Source organism: Delphinus delphis, chromosome 1 (assembly GCF_949987515.2).
Source record: "Delphinus delphis chromosome 1, mDelDel1.2, whole genome shotgun sequence".
Classification (NCBI taxonomy): domain Eukaryota; kingdom Metazoa; phylum Chordata; class Mammalia; order Artiodactyla; family Delphinidae; genus Delphinus; species Delphinus delphis.
In genome coordinates, this window is record NC_082683.1 from 51,941,443 (window position 1) to 51,963,729 (window position 22,287).

Sequence of the window (22,287 nt, forward strand, 5' to 3'; positions counted from 1 at the left end):
TTTATATAGAGACACTCAGAGAGGTTAACTGGCTTGCCAAGGTCACATTTCTAGTAAGAGACTGAATGGATTCAATCCAGGATTTTCTGATTCTAAAATTCATTTTCTATTAACTACCTTGCACTGCTGTAAAAATAAAAATATTACTTGGGGCTTTCAGGTTCTGTTTGTCTTTATTTTATTTAAGATTAAGAATTACTGGAAGGTGTTTTAAAATCACTCATAATCCCAGTCTTTAGAGATAATCACTTTCTGTGCATATTTTCAACATAATTGATCATGATATGTGTGTGTGTGCCTACATATACATACATATATATACAGTTTTGTAAACTAATTTTATTCATTTTATTTCATATTATAAACATGTGTCATTATTATATTAAAACATTTTTAATGGCTGCAATATTCCATCAGTTGGTTCCAGTTTGTTGCACTTGTAAGTAATGCTGTAATGAACATCTTGGAGCATAAATCTTTATATGTACTTTTAAGTATTTGTTGAGGATATAGTCCCAGAAGTGGTTTTCCAAAGTTACACTGCCTTTGGAGAGGCTGCAGAAGCCTTTCAAGAGGGAGGGATCTAATCTATTGATCTACGTTTCTTTTTTTAGTAAACCCCAGCTGAATCCAGGGTTTATTCCCTGTGACTCTTTAATATTACTTTCACCTGTGCCTACCCGTCTATGTGGTTGCTTGTGATCAATAAGTATGTTCTATCAGTTGCACAACACGCTGGCATACACGTAAAAATACATGACATAGAATGTGGATTAGTTATTAGAAATAAATTTAAATGAACTGAAACAAGGCTGTATTCCTATCCTTTAAGTTATTACGAAAAAGAATATTATAGGCAGTGTAAATAGGTTGTTTACAGGAAACACTCATTGTAGAGTACCTCTTTATCACACAGATTTTGGTAACATAACGTCAAAGCACCTCCAGTTTACAAGTGGCTCTGATCCCCTTTTCTCTGTGTGCACACATGAATTGTCTTATACCTTCCCTTCTGTACGTTTTACCCCAAATCATGATGTCACTTGAGCCCCTGCCCCCTATGAAGATCCCTAATACAAGTAGAGAGACCAGCAGAGCAAAGCCATCTGCTTAAATTGATTCTTTTCATGATTTTTTGAGAACTATTGGCACATTAAACATTTCATGCAAATTGTTACCGTACATGTTAAGTAATGCTAATATATTAAAGTTCGAATTCATTAGCTTTTCAGGAAGAAGGCTTGTGGGTATGTTATTCTGTAATAATTTACTAGCGATAAGTAGGCTTTAATTTCATGCCCTGAGGGCTGTGTCTTTTTGTGTTGTTGGTAGCTTGTTTGTAGAGACAAAAGATCTGCAGAGATAATAGAATGAGGTAACTGACTGCACAGATGTGATCAAAGTGATGGAAATTCAGTGTGGTTATCTTCTAGATTCCAAACATCTGGATGAAAACTACAATATCCATTCATTCACGTGGGAATTTCTAAACCTCTGAATACTGGGGATTCATGTGTCAACAAAGGCTGTGTTTCCTTGGCTGTATAATTACATTAATAATGCTAACCCAGGCCCTATAAACTTGTCGATACTCATAGATTTCTTCGAAGGAAAAAAACTCCAATATCCTCCAGCATTTCTTCTGTGACCTGGCAAGAAATAGTGCTGTTCAAGTTCCCAAATGAGTTCAATTGTAATGGACTTCATTTAGAAATTAGCCAATCTATTTTCTAATAGCTTCCACATTTTTTTCTAGAAATGAAAGTTTTCTCACAGGGCTTTTTTAAAAAACTAGTAACATGTGATAGTGCAGTTAAGATTGCAGAAACTATTTCAATCAGGTATTTAGTCATCTCACTGCTTCAGTTTGCAACTGAATGCGTTCTCGTGCACCGTCAGGTGTCACTGATAAACATTTAGAAAATTGCAGTCTGAAGACACAGTGGTGTGTTCAAGTCTGCATTCCTAAACTTGTTTGGATGGCTTCTGTCCAGTAACCAGCACATTCCTGGGCAGGCAGTAAGTCTAGCTGAATGAAATTGAATTTTTGACTAGCATTTTTAAAGGGATATCTGCACATGTGAGTATGTCTGAGTTTTTGAACACAAGGGAACATGTGAAGTGTATACTGATTTTGAGATAGGAGGGGAAAGGTTTAAAGTGTTAGGATGCCTAACGGTCTTAATGGTGTTTGGAATGGAAATCTGGTATCTTTGATAATTTTATAAATTATTTCTTCCTCTTGAAGGAAAAATTCAATAGACTTTTCCTCCTCCATTTTCAAACATTCAAGTCTCTGATCCTTCAATTTTTATCTTCCCTGACCTTATGACAGAGATATTCACAACGTCCCGTCTTTTCTCCTTTCCCTCGGCGATTGACATCCCCATTACCCAACTCTGTTTCTTTGCTCATGCAGCTTCCTCTGTGATCCCCAATCCATCTGAACTTGTCAACCAACACATCTTTTACAGCCCGTCATCACAGCCATCTCCATCTCCTCTACAAAGCTTTTCCTGTTCCCCTGCCAGGTGTCACTTTTCTGTCCTTTAACACCCTAAAGATTTTTATTTATATTACTTTTAGGCACTCATATTTTCACTTTCTGTACTCATCTCTCCCCACTAGACTCTAACATTTCATGGATAGCCGTGTGTCTGGCTTATCTTTTTAACTCCCATAAAACTTAGCATAGAGCCTGGCACAGAGGAAGTGTTCACACGAGAGAGAGACAGAGACAGACAAAGAGTAAGAGAGAGAGAGGGAGAGGATATGAATATATTAAACTATCTTTCCTTGATGCACCACAGCGGTTAGACTTGGTAGAGTTTAAGGGAATGAAGAATTGGTATTTCCTCCTTTTACGTAGTTGGAATCTCTGATGAAACAGATCACAAACTTCTCTTCAAACTTTGTGCCAGGGTTTGGGGAACTTTGTTGCTTCCTGTGTCTGGAAGTAAATTCAGAATGTCAGAACTAAGAAGGACCTACTGCAGAGCACAGGGAATTGTACTCAATAACTTGTAATAACCTATAATGGAAATGTATCTTTAAAAGAATAGGCACATATATATATATATCTCTGAATCACATTGCTGTAAACTTGAAACTAACACAACATTGTAAGTCAACTATATTTCAATAAATTTTTTTTTAAAAGACAAATGTCTGTGCTCGCTTCGGCAGCACATATACTAAAAAAAGAAAAAAAAGACAAATATCTAACGCATACACACACACACACACACAACACACACACACAAAGAATGTCAAAGCTCACTAGCTGTCTTACATTGTCTTTCCTGCCAAGGTGCCTCACCAGGTCATCCCCCCTCTTCCTCCCCAGCAGAGGAGCTGGCCATCACTATCCTCAGGCCGTTCAGCCCCAGGCCACCTGGCCACTCAACCTCCTGGTGGCCGCTCTGTGGACACAGGAGGGGGCTTCGTCCAAAGGTCAGCTCTCCTTTCACACCCAAGCTCTACACAGAAATCTATCTAAATTTCCTCGCTCTTCTGTTTTTCAGTGATTACACGCAATTCAGGGGTCGCTAAATTTGAACTAGATCTTGAATCTGGCTGCCTACTTTCAAAACAAGCTGATGCGCTCACATTTTCTAGTTTGTCAGATTTGAGTAGTTTTATTGATATCATTTTTATCTTAAAGAAACATCAACTGACATTGATACAAATATTTTAATATCTTAATATCTTGTTTTTCAGTCATATTTTTTCCCCCAAACAGGAAGACTCCAAGCATCTTTTATTTAAAACAAGTTGACCACTTTCTTAGCACCATGGTCAGGTATGATTGTTGGGTGAAGGCTGTTACAGACTCAAAACTGATTCATCTGGAAATGCCATGATTCCTCTATCCAGACACATCCCTTATTCCTTCTTATTCAGGAAAACAACACAAGACAAACAAAAAACCAGACAACCTGGGAACAACAAAAGTTGGAATTCTCTTTGGCTTGCAGGCAGTCAGTTACATCCATTTCTGAGGACACAGAGGCAGTTCTCCCAGGGAACACCTGCAGGGTTGTAAAGAGCAGGGCTAATGGGTGATCTCTGCCACTCTCCCTGCCCATCCCACAAGCTCCCTAGAGATAGATTCCAGCATCCGCAGAGGCCCGACTGCATATAAAGAACTGTTCATGAACCGTTTTTCCAGTTGATCATCCTGAGGCCCAACTTGTACTGCCTAAGTGAAGGATTATAGAATTAGCAGTGCATATGGTAAGTGGGCAACACAGAAGGATATGGGATCAAATTCTGATTTGGGATTTTGGTACTTACCCCTGGGGCTAAGGCTAAGAGTCTTGGGTAATCTGAAGAAATATGTTAGAAGGAGAAAAAGTACGATCAGATTAGCCCAAATAAGAGCTGGTGGAAGCTTCTTATAGGAATGTTTTTTCAAAATGTTAAGAAAATTGTCCATGGTGATACTGCTCATGTAGGTAAAATGGCTGCTAAAAAAAAGCAAACACTTTCTTTTTCAGAAACAGGCAAGCAATCATAATTTGATTTCTAATAGTCATGTTTGCCATGAGGACTTTTACAATGAGGTTATATAAGCAAATTGATTTCCCTGTTGACTTTATCAGAAAATCGTAAAATGCCCCTGAATCTTCCCTCCAGAATTCTCAAAAATGCCTACAATAATCTTCCTAGAAAATTATTTTCTGGATTTCATGATGTCCTGAAGCTCCTCCAGCAGCATTTGATTATTGCTGCTGTAAATAGGCAAAAATTATAATTAAGAAAGATAATGAATGTGATATAATAGCATAGTAAACACAGTTGTATGTAATTCATTACCACATCTCCCCCTCTACTTGATTTTATATTCATGTTGAAAGCTCTTAACTGGGCATGTGTAATTGATTCACCATGGTATATGTGGTTGTTTTAGTAAAAAGTTTCAACTGAGGCTTTTGTTTAACAGGATAACTCCCTCATTCCACTGTTTCTTTAGGAAAATCAAATTCAACTTATGTCATATCATCTCTGGAACTACATCCTGTTATAGGTGAACACTGCCTATTTTAGCTACAATAATGGAAGATGAGTCAGACTTTCTTCCTTCCCTTGTTTTTCCTGTGTCCTTGATTTTTCCCAGAATCAACTTTCTATAGAATAAATTTCCCTGGGCACTTTTTGTTCCATTCGATGGAACTCAGAGACTCTCAGATTTTTGTAGTTGTAATATCCTTTTCTTAAAAAGGCAAACACATTACCACCTCTCTCAGCATTGCTCTCTTTTTTAAAAACCAAAATAAAGTTTGGAGAAGTTTTAATAGCTTGTGAGAGCATTAAAGGCCTTCTGGGATGTTTTGTCTCATGATTGAAGAAGGGACAATAGCCAATTGTTAAGCCTCATGGTAATTTTGAGCGGCTCAATTATTTGGATGCTAACCCTACTTTCAAAATGGCAGGGCTTCCCTGGTGGCACAGTGGTTGAGAGTCCACCTGCCGATGCAGGCGACGCGGGTTTGTGTCCCGGTCCGGGGGCATCCCACATGCCGCGGAGCGGCTGGGCCCATGAGCCATGGCCGCTGAGCCTGCGCGTCCGGAGCCTGTGCTCCGCAACGGGAGAGGCCACAACAGTGAGAGGCCCGTGTACCGCAAAAAAAAAAAAAAAAAAAAAAAAAGGCAAGATAGAGAATGGGATGTAATACACACTTTTCCAGATTTAGTGCTATGTATGGTCAACGAAGAACTATATTCACACACCAAAAAGAAAAAGAAAAAAAAGTACCATGTATCCTAGGATCAATCAGCATGCATGTTTCTGACGTCACCAGTATGGTAAAAACGTCATAGGAAATCCTGCTGTGTGTCTGCAGTGACCAGGGCTGACATGCACACACTGCTCCGCTAGGACCATCAAACCAAGGCCTCGTGGTTCAGCATCTGTCATCAGTCATTTAGTCTTAGAACCTCAGCTTACTCTTTATGCCTTTTTGTTCCTTCTCAACCTACCTACCTATTCACATGTGAAAAAACACTTTTTTTCCTCCTAACGGCTAAAAGGTTATTTTATCTACTAGCTTCCTCCTTATCTCTCCCACATCCTCTTTGTGCCCTAGAAGCAGGTAAATTCACTGCCAGCTAATTATAGTACATCATTTTCAATACATGACTTTCTGTTGAGACTTCTGAAAGCATATCAAAGTAGAGCAATAGGCTGAATGAAACAATTAATAAAGAGTATTTTACTGAGCTTTTTAAAAAAGCAAATTTCCCCCATACCAGTGAGTGAGAGGCACACACAGAACGGCTAAATGCAGAGGTATTTCTCAAATCTGTTCAGGTTAATCTGACATAGGATAGGCTGGGGAAGAAATCAGTAGATTCGCGTTGCTAGACAGTACAGTGTACCATACGTTTAGATCACTTTATATAAAGCTGTTATTGGATGAATTCTTCTAAAACAAATACTACAACAACAAAAAGTTTCTTAAGAATAGACATCAGGGGAACCTTATGTTCCTCCTCTGTTCCATGCTGATTTAACACAACCATACCCACATGACCATCACAGCTCTGCGTGGGTGACTTAGCTCTAATGACCAATAGGACTTGGCCCAGATTGGTGGAAATTTTATGTCTAGATGTGCTTAACAAGGGAAACAAGAAGTGTGAGCAGTTTTCTGTGAAACAGAAAATCAAAGGAAGAGAAGCAGATGATGTCAACAAGGGGAAAAAAATCTGGCAAATGAATTTGGTATTATTCCCTCAGTTATCTGTGTTTTTTAAGAAATGCAAATCATTTTCATCTTTTAGATGGTGCATGTCTCGTGTTAGTCCAGAAAACTTATGCCTTTTACAAGTATTGTTAAGAAATTTGAAATTAAGTAATAGTCTATCTAAAAATTTTAGTAAAGAAAGAATGTGAATAAATCCTTGGAGTTTGTGGTAAAGAAGTGAATTGAAGGACACCAGAAAACAAAATGTTCATTTGGATATATGAACCAATGAAACACCAGAACCACAGAATTTTTTCTCTCTAAACTATAGTGAAGCTCTTAAATATGAGTATAAAAACCAACAACAAAACGTTCATGTACTGTGAAAAGGATAGTTGGCTGAAGTGTGGTACCTGAGGTTCCAGGTTTACACGGGATCTTGATGGTTTGTACCTGAACAGAAGGGTTCTAGGGTGGGAAGACTACAAATGTTAGTACTCTAAGAGCATTTTGTGCATCATAAAATTCTAGACGCCCCACTGAGCCTGTAAAGACAGCGTGCTCTAAATGGTTTTCCACCACTTTTCTGGAGAACCCAGTCCCTTCTATAAAGGCTCCTCTTCCATATTTAGAGATGGAGGCACAGGAACATTTCATGATCTTTAGGAGGGTAATAGTGTGAAAAGTAAGGTTGTAAAATGAACTACTTTCCTCCCCTTTCTACCTAATTTCTTTCTCCTGTGCTTTTAAAGACTAGGATATCTCTTTCTGACCCCAGAGCTCATGTTTAACTCAGAAAGTATACTTTACAAATGTCCTGCATGTTCTAATTTGTATGATGGAAGGAGAAAAGAGCTCATCTGAGCACCAATTTGACATCGTTTTATTCCAACAGTCTTTGGAAGCCAACACTCCTTCCCTTTTTGACTGTCTAAAATGCCCTTGCTAGCCAGATCCTTCTGCTAGCTACAGTGTTTGCACATTTCCTTGTTAATCAGCCGCGTAGGCTCGGAGACTGTGTGTTTTGGTGTTGTTTCTGTGTGCAATCTCGTGCTGCTTCCTGAACGCATGTGTCCCTTCCCTTCACAGCCTACTCGACACCCAGCACCTCCCCCGCAAACCGATTCGTCAGTGTTGGACCACGGGATCCAAGCTTTGTAAATATCCCTCAACAGACACAGGTGGGCCGCTCTCATCTTTTCTGTATGTGGTGCAGCTTGTTTTATTCATCAGGTGCATTGTAACTCGTCTTTCGGCACAACAGGCTGCATTTCCCAGCCCCTGTTCAGTCCCCTTTCCTCCCGACCCCTACCCATCCTGGCCCTTCAGCCACATTTCCATGTGTTCTTAGAAATCATGGAAAACAGTGCCTGCAATTTTTGCTTCTTGTATTGAGGGGGTAGGAGAGGAGGGCTTCTGTGCCAGAACTGCTTTTGCTATGGGAAGAAAATTTTCCCAGGCTGGATAGCGTGTGCTCCCTCTTTTAGGAATCTGTGCCTCTCTACGTGCAAGCAGACAGAAGTAGGCCCCTATTGAACCTGGAAAGTATACTCTGGCTGCCGGCGACATCAGAGTGCATGCAGGGAATGGGGGGCCAGTCCCTCTTATGTACTCATTATAGGGTCCCCAGGAACCTGGCAGACTTTCTAAGAGAAAGGAAAAGAAAGGGTTCCTGAGCGCTGTTAAGTTGCTGGTGTTGGTACTGAAATAGGAGGTGTTTGTTACTGGCTTCGCTGGCCCCAGTGGGGTGGGAGGGGATTATGTGAATATAATGTCGTATTTTGAGGTAGGTGATTGAAAAAGAGTATTCCAGGACATCTAGAGTTTGTTTTTCAATAGATAGTTGTGTTTTGTGTTAGTATAGGCCAAGGAGAAAGAATCTCTTTTAAAAGTTTTGAAATAGCTGCTGTTAATTGAGAAACAGTGAAAGACTTTTGGAATTCAAAGGTAGCATATATAAAGATACTTAGAGAGTTGTGGAATAGAATTAGATGCAAGTTTTGGAAGAATCTACTCTCTGATCTCCTAATCAGAATGTGACTGTATATTATCAGAATTGACATAAAGAATTTTCTCTTTGAGGTTCTCAACACAGTGTTTGAAAAATTCTCCCAGATATTTTGTGCATGCGCCTCGGTATGTAATCTCCAGACGCCTAATTTTTAACTATTCATCTTTGTGTGTAACACTATGAGCAGGTGCTTATGAACGAGATAGATTTGCTTTCCTGGGTCCACTTGCTTTCTCTGCGAAGGGTTTTAGTTTATTGCTGTGTCGACAGCGTGGGTTAAACAGCATTGCATCTGAAGCCTTCCTTACACTGAAGCAGGGTCACGGAAAGTACAGCCTCAGAGGAGGCAGCTGGGAGGAGAGGGAGAGGGGAAGGAGGGAGGGGAGGGAGAAGGTTAACTCTTGAATTTCCCACTTCTGCTGTTTCTTCTGAAACTGGCAGGTACATGGCATCTGGGATTAACTTCGCCTATTCAGTACTCCCCATAAAATTGTTCAAGTTTATTGCTTATTTTCCCATACCTTCAAATATTTAACTGGTGAATTTGAAGTTGAATAATTACCTCAAAGGCATTACAGTAGAAGAGCATTTCTTATTGTACTTCTGACTCACATGATCAAGGTCAATGAGAAGGGGAGAACTGGGGACAGTAGCTTTACATTGGATGATTGCTTTTCTCAAAGCACCAGTGGGCTCAGGTTACTTCATTAAGAACCTCAAAAATGCAGTTTGGAAATGTCCTGTTTTGTATTTTATATAGTATTTTTATATAAGCTGTGATTCACTGAACTGAAACTGTACCCTGCATTCCATTCAATTTGTTTCTCTATAATCAAAACGTATTCTATTCCAACATGGCTTTGTTTCACAAATGCCTTATTTAACCCAGAAACTGAGTCTTCATGATGTTGACCACAAAAATTCAATTCTTAAAAATCCAGATTTTCTACGCATCTGTATGAATGATGTCATGTAGACCCAGTATTGGCATCTGGAACTGAATTTTTTGGGTTTCTGTTAAATATTTGGCATCATAGAGACAACAGCTTAAATGTTTTTTATCACAGTGACACCTGCCACTTTTGGCTTGAAGAAAGCCATCCCCAATTGTCGTATGAGAAACCACGCTAATGGAGTTACTCTTTTTCCCCAAAAAAATATCCTGAGACAAAAGTGTGCTCTAAGTATTTTAATATTTAGGTATATATATTAACTCTTTTTTTTTTAAAGGAACTACTTTCTGGAACCATTTAAAGTGGTAGGCATATATAGATATAGATCATAAAAATAATATTTTTAGGTAATCTTTTTGAGAGGACATCAGAAGAGGAATTTTTATAGGAATTTTTTAAGACATAATTTGAACATGGCCTGCAGATTAGTAATTTCCTAGGCAAGCTTGCATTTTTCTATATAAATATTTTTGTTAATAAGGCATGAACTTTGTATTAGTTGAATTATGGGAAAAGTTTTCTGGAAAAACAATCTTTTCTTTTCTGCCTTTAAAGAAGTAAAAATTGAAGTGTCACCCAAGCAGATAGGTAAACTTTATAAATGCAGGAGAGGTATCCCGCACAGAAATCCATAAACAAATACAAAATAAAATGGTCTCCCTTTTCCCCAAAGAAACCTCTTGAAACATCAACTTGTAGAAGACAGATTAGATACGGTCCCTGTTTTTTCCAGCAGATAGAATTCCAGCTAATGAATAGACATTTGAAGTAGGCAGCTTTCAGTTTATCATAAGACCTTTCTTTAAAAAAAAAAAAAAAAGAGAGTTCTTTGATTATACATAGCCTCTATTTATTGAGCATTTTCTATGTACTGAGTACCTTAGGTACATTATCCAATGAATCTTGACAGCTACCCAATAGGATATATATAATTATCTCCACTTCATAGATTTGAAACCTGAGATCTGAAGAGATCGTTGATTTTCCCAAGGCCACACATGATGAGAGGCAGAGCAAGAATGCCTCCCCAGTTTTGTCTGACTCCAAGGCCTATGCTCTCAAACCACTGTGCTGTACTGCCTCATGGGCTGGTGAGCACCTTTCCCTGCAGATACTCAAACAGAGACTGATGCTCAACTCTCAGGAATACCACTGACGTATTCCCTGGTTTTAAATCTGAGATTGCACTAAAATCTAATCATGAGTATATACCCCAAAGAATTGAAAGCCGGGTCTCCAAGAGATACTTGTACACCCATGTTCTTCGCAGCATTATTCACAATAGCCAAAAGGTAAAAGCAATCCAAATATCCATTGACAGATAAATGGATAAACAAAATACGGTATATACATTTTATTGTGTATATACCATTTTAATGTGGTATCATACATATTATTCAAAATTGAAAAGAAAGGGAATTCTGCAGTATGTTACAGCATAGATGAACTTTGAAGACGTTATGGAAAGTGAAATAGTCCAGTCCCAAAAGGACGAATACTATACGATTCCACTTATGTGAGGTACCTAGTGTAGTCAAATTCATAGAGACAAAAAGTAGAATGGTGGTTGCCGAGAGCTGGAGCGAGGGCAGAAGAGAGAGTTATTGTTTGGTGGGACAGAGTGTTAGTCTTATAAGATGAAAAAAGCTCTGAAGGTGTATGGTGGTGATGGTTGCACAACAGTGTGAATGTCCTGAATATCACTAAACTGTCCACTTAAAAATGGTTAAGGTGGTAAATTTTATGTTGTGTGTATTTCACCACAATTTTTAAAATGTAATCATTAGATAAACTCTTCATGGTCCTTTCTCCACTTGAGAGTCTAAAATTCTGTAAGACAGCCAGGAAGAGTGGACTGTTTACCAGAAAACCCACTGTCATTTTGTGCTCTCGTGTCCAACACATAGTGGGTAGTCAGCAGATACGGGTTGAATCTAAATGATTCATAAGGAAGTTTAAAAATAATGACTTTTTCTTATTACAGTCGTGATACATGTTAATTGTGGAAAATACAGATGGGAAAAATAATAAAAATCACTTGTAGTCCTACTGTTAACATTTCTGTCTAAATCCATCCAGACTGCTTCGATGCATACAAATATATTGCAAAAATGAGATCATATTATATACACTGTTGGGTAACCTGCTGTTTCTTCCCCGTAACAATATATTATGGCCTTCTTTCCATGTAAATTGGAAAAATTGAATATTGGCTTTTATTGCACCTATTCATCATCTGTAATGATTGGTAGGGAAAGATAACATGGATAATTGAAAGCCATTTTTTCTCCTCCTTCCCTTCCAGTCTATCTTTTTTCCTCCAGAGAATTCCTCCCTTCACTGAGACAGAATTGCCTTCTCTTTAGCCTTCCCTCGAGCTAGTTTTCTTTCAAACTGCCTTCCAGTTGCATTGTCTATCTCATCCCAGCTTTTGGCTCTGTTGGAACATTCCTGCCAAGTTATCTGTCCCATTCTTCTGAATCACTTGTCTGCTACCTCTGCTACTATCATGATTTGCCTTTCGTTTTCCTTATACTCGTCCATTTTGTAGCTCATTGTTAACATGGGGGGTAGCCACCTCCTGACAGCCTTTAGAACACCCATCTGTTCTAAGAAACCGTGACCACCCTGAATCTCTTATTTTTCAGTATTGTCCACCATGATAGTTGATACTAACATATAGAAAAGTCTCTGGGGCATAGAGTACCTACTTCACTTTGGACACTATTAATGTCCCCTGCACGCCCACTGAATGATATAAGAGAGCATGGCATCATCTCAAACAGCAGAAAGCCAATGGCCATTTCAGTTGCATCTCATAATTTAATCTGGTCCCTGAAAACGAGAGCCATTAAGAGGAGGCATTTATTTAGAGAAAAAAAGTTAATATTTCATCATGAGGTAATAAATAGAAATACCAATTCCCACACAGAAGGACTGAGCAAAGAACTCATTTTTTTTCAGGTTCTAGTTTAATCAGAATGTTCAAATAAAATGCTTAACCTGCAGAACACCCATGAAGACTAATTCTTTAAAATGAAAAATGAGTGCAAACAATACTAAAAAACAGGCATTTCTTCCCTGCCACCCAAATCTATCGCTGTTCTACCTCAACAGAATTGTGGTATCTGAAATGCTATTTAAAACCAAATTACCATTTGGGTTATTAGAAGAATCGCTTGGCATGGCATGGGCCTGATTTGTTGACAAAAAGACACAGGTGCTGTAACCTTTGCTTAATAAATCATTTAGCTGCCTGACTGGCAAGCAGTGTGGCTCCCTTTGCCTCATGAAATTTACAAATGTATGCGCAAACCACACACTTCACTGTACTGGAAACCGGCTCATCTGGAGAGGTCCCTGCAGACCTAAATTATGGGCATAGCACCCGCTGTCTGCCTTTGGTGGGGATGCACAAGGAACATAGGGAGGTGGTGGATATGGAGAGCGTTTGGATCTGTTGCCATTCTGTGTGTCATATTCCTGAAACTCTGCCTAAGAAACCAAAGCTCGGGCAATCTGCAGAATGGAAAACTTCCTAAGTCCCTTTCATCAGTCACTCATCATTTCTGACTATATTCCCAGGACCCAAGAAGGCAGGGAATAACAATTCTCCTCAAGTTGTTCAAAGTCTAATAGAGGAAACAGATGTAAAAAATAATAGTAATGACAACAACGTTAATAATGCAGTGGGATACCAGTTACAATAAGGATTTGCCCAAGAGGCTTTGAGACCAGAGAGCTGAGTAGAAGAACTTTCCAAAGAGTGGAAGGGACAGAAAACGCTAGATAGTTTTTCTGTCCTTGTCTAACTTTGGACTGATGATATGGCTCTGGTTCTTATACATTTTACCTTTTTCCTGTACTTTTAATTTTTGCCATGAGCTGGTCGATAAGGCTTTATCCCATCTTAGGTAGAGAGACACGCTGAGTTCTGTCTTCTCTGGACCAAGCAGATAAAATTAGAATCCTTTCCCACTGCTGGCATATCAGCCAGACCCCCCGCCCCAGTCCCTCATTTCCAAGAAACAGCCTTTCTTGCGTAATGTTCTCACCCAGGACACCAAGCTCGCTTGAGATTGCACTGCAGTTAGCTGAAGCCATTCCCTGCCCGGACTCCAGCTGCCTGCCTGTAGGAGGTTAGGTACCACACAGAAGTTCAAGGAGCAGCCTGGATAGTTGCAAAGGCAGGAAACTCAGATTTTGTTAGAGAAAGGAAAATAAAAAATATCGTCCCCCTTCTAGTTAGAATTGGATCTGAGCATTTTTGTTACAAGCCCATACAGCTGAAAACTCCCAGGATTGGAGAGGAATGGCAGATAAAATTCCATTTACTCCTAACTTTGAAAAAAGTTAATTGGCCAAATGGGCATTCTGTATTAAGCTCCAGGGCATGCCGGGTTCTGTGCCTGCACTCCCTACAGACCTCAGAGCCCTCTGAGATTGGTGCTGTTATCCCTATTTTACAGATGAGGAAACTGAGATTTCAAAGAGTATACTTGCCCCCTGGCAAACGAGGTAGCCAGGGTTTGAACCAGTCTGTCTCCAGAACTGCTCTCTTTCCTGAATACTGTCTTCATCCTTAACCATTTATAATGAAAGGTTACTGACTGTTTTCTCTTTATGGTCTAAGATTGACTCATCCTCTTACATCAAGGAATAGGACCGACGCTGTACTTGGTTCTTCTGAAGACCTGCCGCAGTTTCCTATTAGCCTGCATCTGTGAAATCAAGACTGAGTTCATTCTGTCATCCTGCCTGGGAAAAAGACCTTTACTAATGACATTAGTCTGCATCTGTGAGAACAACCAGCCTCTGCCCAGAGCCCAGATAGCAGAGCAGCTGAGACTGTGAGCTTTCCTTTCAGATCTTGGTTGGAGCTTTATTTCATCACTTAGCAGTAGTATGTGTACTTCAATTCTTGTAGTTTTTAAAATTTTTTCTTTGTAATTCAATTTTTCTAGCCTGGTTTATTAACTGTAAAATGGTGATAACTGTATTTATCTACCTTCTACGGTTGTGTTGAGTCTTAAATTCTGTTAGTGTAGAGAAAGTAAATGCTTGACACCTGTTAAATGCTCAACAAATAATAGCATTTGTTGTTCAGTTGATAACTAAACTCATATTTAAACAGTATTTTCTGGATTACAAAGTATTTTCTCATTTGATCTTCAGAGCAACCCTTTGAAGTAGGCAGAGCCGTTATCATTATCCCCATTATACAGATTTTAAAACTGAGGTTTAAAGAGAGGGAAGTGACTTCCCCAGAACCACATAGCTGGGGGTTCGTAGAGCCAGGACACAGACCCGCTTCTGATTCCAGAGCCCACACTCCCTTCAGCATGCCCCATCAGGGAAGGACTTGTATGCGTCCTCATGTGCTACTGTGTAGATATGGGCAGAACCTGCCCACCAAATGCTGGATCTAAAGTAACCATCCAGTTAGGACAAAATTAGGACAACACCTCCACAAGATCAGAATCTCGTGGATTCTTCCACTGAGCATCTGCCCTAAAGGTACTCCAAAAGCCTCATTCAACTGGGTACATCTATCCTTGCCCTGCACCCCATTTCTTCTCTTAAGCCAAATTGTGCCCCAAGGCAGAGGAGACTTCCCAAGGGGAAATCATGTCTCTGAGGGTGGCAAGAACTGTAGCAAATGAATGTACCCCCCAGAATCTGCGGGGAAAGGCAGTGCCTGGTCATTCTTTTCTCTTATGTTCTCTGCTCCAGCCGTAGGTGTTGAATAGTCAGCACCGCCTCGCGGAGATGTTACCCCTGCCATCTGCTCCCTCTTACTGTGGGCAGGAGTGACTCCCCCAGCTTCCCAGCCCCCACCCCAGCCTGTAAGTTCTTACCACGTTCTCTTCACAAACACATGGCAGCTGACTCACGGACAGCCTATGAGACACGCTTAAAATACATTTTTCAATAAACAGAACCTTTGTCTTTCAAGTTTTATTTGGGCAGCACATTTTAGTTGTCCTCAGCCACAAATTTCACTTCTGAACCAAGCGAGAGCCTCAGTTCTAGGTACTGGTCTCCTTTTTCTCCCTTAGTTTTTAATACTTCGGAGATCCCATCATGTTTAATGGCATATTTTGGTTTGGTTTTAGCCTTTCTGTTTGTTTGTTGCCTTGCTCCAAAAAGATTTGGGGAAACTTCTTAGTTGAAGCAAATTGATGATCGTTGAAAGAATTAAGGTGCTTACATGGGATCTGGCACACAGTAGGTGCACAATAAATAGTGGTTCCTTTCATGCTTGCTTCTTTTCCAGTACTTAAATGAGATCAGTGGCAATGGAGAAGGGGAAGAGGAAAGGGAGATTTCGCAGGAAATTTTAGATTTCGTGGAAGAAGAAAAAGGACCAAACGTCTGGTATTTGTTTAATTAGCCCTTGGGATTGTGGGAAAAGTGGGATAGAAAATGAAGCGGGGGAGAAAGATTGAAACAAGAAGCTGTGAATGGGTGTAAAGAGCTGAGAGGAGTTAGATCAGAATTTGATGGTAGCCTTACAGTGAAGTCAGAAAACCATAGTATCAAATGCAGAACTGCTGTCAAAATTTCCAGCCCTGAAATGTGTCTTGATAATGATGTTTCCAGTCAGTGGAAGTTTCAAGATACTGAGGGAAATGCTCTTTTTTTTTAAACTGAAATATAGTTGATTTACAATGTTGTGTTAATTTTTGCCGTACAACAAAGTGATTCAGTTATACATATATATGTATTCTTTTTATATATATATTCTTCTCCATTATGGTTTATCACAGAATATTGAATATAGTTCCCTGTGCTATACAGTAGGACCTTGTTATTTATCCATTCTATATATAATAGTTTGCATCTGCTAACCCCAAACTCCCACTTCATCTCTTTCTCACTCTCCCCTCCCCCTTGTCAACCCGAGTCTGTTCTCTATGTCTGTGAGTCTGTTTCTGTTTCATAAAAGTTCATTTTTGTGTCATATTTTATATTCCACATATAAATGATATCATATGGTATTTGTCTTTCTCTTTCTGACTTACTTCACTTAGTATGATAATCTCTAGTTGCATCCATGTTTCTGCAAATGGCATTACTTCATTCTTTTTTATGGCTGAGTAGTATTCCATTCTATATGTGTACATCTTCTTTATCCATTCATCTGTCGATGGACGTTTAGATTGTTTCCATGTCTTGGCTACTTTGAATAGTGCTGCTATGAACGTAGGAGGTGTGTGTATGTTTTTGAATTATAGTTTTGTCTGGATATATGCCCAGGAATGGGATTGTTGGATCATATGGCAACTCTATTTTTAGTTTTTTGAGGACCATCCATACTGTTCTCCATAGTGGCTGCACCAACTTAATTCCCACCAGCAGCGTAGGAGGGTTCCTAAGGCAAATGCTCTTGACGCTCATGGTCTGATTTCTTTAGGGGAACAAGGAAAAAGTCATGAATCGTAGAGTACAATAGACTTGTTTTCACATCCTGGCTGTGCCATTTATCTGAGTGATCTTGGACATGTTACCCTTTAAAATTCTGTTTCCTTATCTATAAAATGAAGGTGATAAAGTATCTACCTCATAGAAGAAAACCCAATTAAGTGTGGCTTCAGCCAATCAGGTTTTCTTTTCTCACATAGCAAGAAATCTGTCAGTGAGTGGTTGTTGGCATTGTTTCAGCTGCTACATGTTGCCAGCAGGAACCTTGCTCTTTCTAACATTCTGCTCTACCATTCTTAGCATCCACAAGCAGGTGCCTCTGACTGCAAAATGACTGCTGCAGCTCCAGGCATCATACCCATATCCTTCCCCCTTATTCCTCTTATATCAGGGAACAAAGATCCTGCCTTATTCCTTCGCTGTTTCCTGTTAACAAATTTCTACTTGGGTCTCATTGACTAAAACTGGTCACATTTTAATCTTTAGTTGCAAAAGATGCCAGGAAAGCCAACACAAAACTATCTTGATTGGCTATGATCATGACTCATTACCCAGGGTTGGTCACATTGTCCTCCCTAAACAAAATTGCAGAAAGAAGGGGCAATAGATAGTGGGTAGATTGTTAACAGTATCTCCCATCTTCCTTTTTCCCCGTTCCCTGGTAGGTTTCATGCTGTTTTCAACTCCTGTTCTTGCACTTGACTCCTTTCCTCTCTTGCTGCTTGTCTCCTTCCAGTGCCTTTCCTCCACACTCACTCCCTGTGCATCTAGGAGACAGGTATGCTGTGTGCATGTATGAGTGTACAGTGATCATCTCATTTCAGCCCTCTGTTGGAGTCCAGGATTTGGGCAGAAGTGCTGGAGTTTTCTGCAGACCAGCTCCCACAGGGCTGGGTCAAGGTTCTTCTGGTAAACGAGGACTCTGAAAAGGCTGCGTTGAAGGACATGTGCCTTTGTAATTGCAGGGGAACTCTGGGAAACAGTGCCCTCCACGTGCCCTCCCAGGTGCTTATCAAACAGTCAGCAATAGGTTCTGGGTTTCTCTTTTATGACTTGGAACCAGATGCTTCCTTTGCAAAAGAAAAGAGCCTGGTTTTGCTGAGCTTGAGTCAACAGAGTTCAGAGAACAGGAAAATGAGTGCATTGGCCCTGCTACATGCTCTGAGGAGAGAAGGCAGTACAGGTGGGGTTCCCACTTTCCACAAAGCCCCTGCATGTGAAAATCCCATACCGGGGAAGAATTTGCTTTACCAAATGTTTCTGCACTCTAAATAATGACTGTTCGCATTAGGAGAGGTTCCTTTAGGACACAGGCTTTCCCAGGCCTTCTAATGAGTCTAAGACCTTGAAGGTTCCACAGATACACATAGTTCCAAGGCCAGAGCCTATTGTCTAATGTGAGATTCTCAAAGATCTCACGTGAGTTCTCAGTGATTCTTCCTGGCCACTTTTCCCACACCCACTTGTTTACCCTCCTGTTTGTTTATTGAGGACGAAGACACATTCTTTTATCAGTGGCCTATGTTTTGGGGGTATAGCCTTTCATTGGAGCCTGTTCATTAAGTTACATTCCACAGTGCAGGCTTCCCCCAAAATATTTGCCTGAGAATTTTTCCTCAGGCTTCACATCGCTTCCTTTATAGCAGAAACAAAGTAACTTAGCACTTCTAATTGGCTTTTCACTTTCCAAATGCTTTACACATTAACTAATGAACCACATGATCTTGTGATAAGCTGGATCCCTGGGTTGGAGCTGGGACACTGGGTTAGGACAGGCTGTCCTGGCCCCGTGTTCCTCGCCTTCACACTCTCCCTTCCCCGCACATGCTGCCACCTGTCCCACCCCCCTACCCCCCACCCCCAGAATCGGAGTGTGTTGGGCTAAATGGAGCTGCAGCCCAGGCACAAACATCCTCAGCACAGGGCAGCCTTGGGCCCACGTGGCTCTGCCTTAACGATGTGGGAAGTGCCCAACACCGCCTTCCAAGGCTGGATATGCTGCATGTTAAAGGAAATTTAAGGCAGCCTTCGTGGAACACAGGTTCTGCCCCTCTGAAGTACAATCTCCCTTCTGTGGATCTATGGCCAAGTGTTATGTATGTGTATTGGGGAAGCAGAAGTACCAGGCGTCGGGGTGGGGGGAATGGAAGGACAATACAATGGCAAGGTCTAGTAAGGGAACTGACCATAGTGCATCTTGGTAGAGTAAAATGAGCACTGGACTAGGAGTCAAAATATCTGGCTTCCTAGCTCATCTGTCCCACTCACCAGCTGTCCTTAGGGAGAAAAAAGAAACCAGAATTTACTGAGCACATACTATATCCCTGGTAACTACCACACCAGGGTACTACTGATATATATGATCCAATCCCTGCCATCCATTGCTCACAGACTTTTAAGGAGAAAAGTAAACAAATTATAGTAAGGTATGGTAAGGGAAACAGTTGAAGTATGTATAATCTACAGGTAGTGCAGAGAGTAGATAATTAACCTGGGGGAGAAGCAGGGAATTCATGGAAGATATTCTAGAGGAGATTTCACATGAGCTAGTTTGGAAGGAGACAGAAATAGTTCCATTCCAGGAGAGGGGAACAGCACATGCAGAGAAACAGTGGTGTGTGTTCAGAGAATTCTGTTTCATATGTTGGTTAATGTAAGGTAAATGACAGAGAATGTTGAGTAATGAGGCTGGCAAGTTAAACGGGGTCTAGTCGTGAATACATACATGCCTTTATACAATGATAAGGCACTTGGACTTTATTCTGCGGGAGATGGGAAGCAGGTGAAGGGCACAGTGGGATCTCTATGTGTGAAGAAACCTTAACTTAGGTTGGTTTACCATGCATGGGGTCTGAGATTTTGCAGGTAGTAGCAGCATTAAGACCTATGGTCATGAGGTACTCTCCTCTCCAAGGCAGTATAACATAGTAGAGAAAATAGAAGCTTTGGAGCCAGATGGACTTGATTTTGATTTATCTCAGTACATGATTCATATGGATTAAATTGTAACCCCCCCCAATTCCATATGTTGAAGCCCTAACCCCCAATGTGATAGTATTTGAAGATGGGGCCTTTGAGAAGTAGTTAGGTTTAGATGAGGGTGAGACCCTTATGATGGGTTTAGTGGTCTTTTAAGAAAAGACAGGGAATGCCCTGGCGGTCCAGTGGTTAGGACTCAGTGCTTTCACTGCTGTGGCCCCAGGTTCAATCCCTGGTCGGGGAACTAAGATCCCGTAAGACACGCAGTGCAGCTAACCAAAAGAAAAGAAAAGTCACCAGGGAGCATGCTCTCTGTCATGTGAGGACTCAGCAAGAAGGCAGCCATTTGCAATCCAGGGAGATGACCTTCCCCGGGTACCAAATCAGTTAGAACTTTGGTCTTGGACTTCCACTCCAGAACTGTGAGCAGATAAATTTCTGTTGTTTAAGCCACTCAGTCTATGGTATTTTTTTATGGCAGCCTGAGCAGACTTCCACAGTGACCTTGGGGTAATTTTTAGCCTTTCTGACCCTTAGATGTCACATTTTTAAAATTATACATTAATTGTGCATTCCACTTAGAGTTTTGTGAAAATTCAATATGGTTAGAATGTAAAGCCCCCAGCACCCACCCTGGCACAGGGAAAGCTGACGTGTGCTGCTGCCTTTTCACTCCTTAGAATGGAATCTCTGTCAGCACCAGAAGTGAGGCAGGATGCATCTCCTTCATCTTTGGGACCAGGGACCCGTGATTGCCAGTAGAGATAGAAATGTTAATATGGTGAGAACCACAGAGGTAATCTGGTAATTTTTCCCCTGGGCTCCGTCGTCTCTCCCTCCATCCTCCCATGTCCATTTTCCATAAACTGTGCCATTAATTCTCTCACTAGCTAGTGGAATGATATTTATTTATTAAGAACATACTTAGCATACTCCCAAGGAGCAAGTTAAAGCTCAGCTAACAGCTTCAGTTTCTGGTTGTGAGGAAAAATACACTGAGGAATGTATATGGAGAGTTTCTATGTATGGTATAATTTCATATTAAAAAACGATTAAACCTTATTCTGGATGAGGGAGAGAAGAAAAAAATCCCAGTGCAAAAAACAAGTTATGAACCTAGGAGCACAGTTTCTGAATGTTTATTTTGTCAGATACGCAGCTGACATGACGGGCTCTAATGGGGTGGTGATCCTCATTGAATTGCAAATGGCTGTGAGTGACTGAAATACCGCGGGGACTTAAATAAGTGGTGCATACTGTATTACTTAGGCTGCATCCTTTAGCCAAGTTGAAGGCTGCTTTTTCTCCATCCATTCCCAACACACGCATGCACACACGTAACATGCGCACACACATGCGTGCATCTGTCCATTCCAGAAACTCCGTGTTAGAGCCTTAATTTCCCATCTAGAACAATGCTGATGTGCCTTTCCTGACTTTGCCCCTTTGCCCTCTGCCACCAAAGTGCAGCCCCACCACACACACACACACACACACACACACACTCTCTCCAATGCAGATAATGGTGTCTCAGATCAGTCTGCTTTGCTGCAGCATCAAGACCCAAATCAATTTATCGACTCCGTCAGAATGGCTGGTACAGTAATTGTTACAAGAGAAGAATGGAAAGTGAGAACGTTTCCACGTGAAAAATAAAAATGACGTTTTGTTCTTTCCTGTCCCCCCCCCCTTTTTTGCCTCATAGATCTTTATGTGTTTACACAGCAGAGAGCACTTTACTTAAGTTAATCAGCTCCTTCTACATTATTAATTGTGACAGGGCGCTACATGACAGGAAGAGTATTATGGGAAACATTGATCTCACTCAGATGGCGTGGACCTGAGCAGGTTTGGTATTCCTTCCCCCATCTCACTGCTTTGGGGTCCCATCAAATCACATTTCCCTGATTGACAACACAGAACACCTCCCATCAATACAATTGATTCTGTGAAAAACGACAAGGAACATTTTTCAGCTGGAGATAGATGAATTATGGTGATGGTAGAGAGAACATTTCAGAAATCTTCTTTCAGTTTAGAAACTTAAATTGGGAACTAAGGTACTATTATCATCCCAAACACAAGCCTAATTTATATCCTCAGAAAAATGCTACTATTAAAAGAAACTTACTACAAGTGAAAAATAGACTTAGTTGAAGCCAGCAGTGAACCTGAAGATATAATAGATGTTTTTAAAAGGCCATCCGCTAATTTTTTGTGGGACATTTTT

At 40.6% G+C, this 22,287-nt stretch overlaps 1 protein-coding gene across 3 annotated transcripts in view; it reads left to right on the forward strand.

Annotated features, from left to right (window-relative positions):
* NFIA (nuclear factor I A) overlaps positions 1-22,287 on the forward strand; it is a 392,954-nt gene that overhangs the window by 347,801 nt on the left and 22,866 nt on the right. For 2 of the 3 annotated variants that reach the window (XM_060022859.1, XM_060022849.1), the window contains exon 10: positions 7,779-7,870. The exons of the other annotated variant lie outside the window; for it this stretch is intronic. In XM_060022859.1, coding sequence (XP_059878842.1) covers positions 7,779-7,870 — 92 coding nt within the window. The remainder of the gene's footprint in view (positions 1-7,778; positions 7,871-22,287) is intronic. 3 annotated transcript variants of the gene reach the window in all.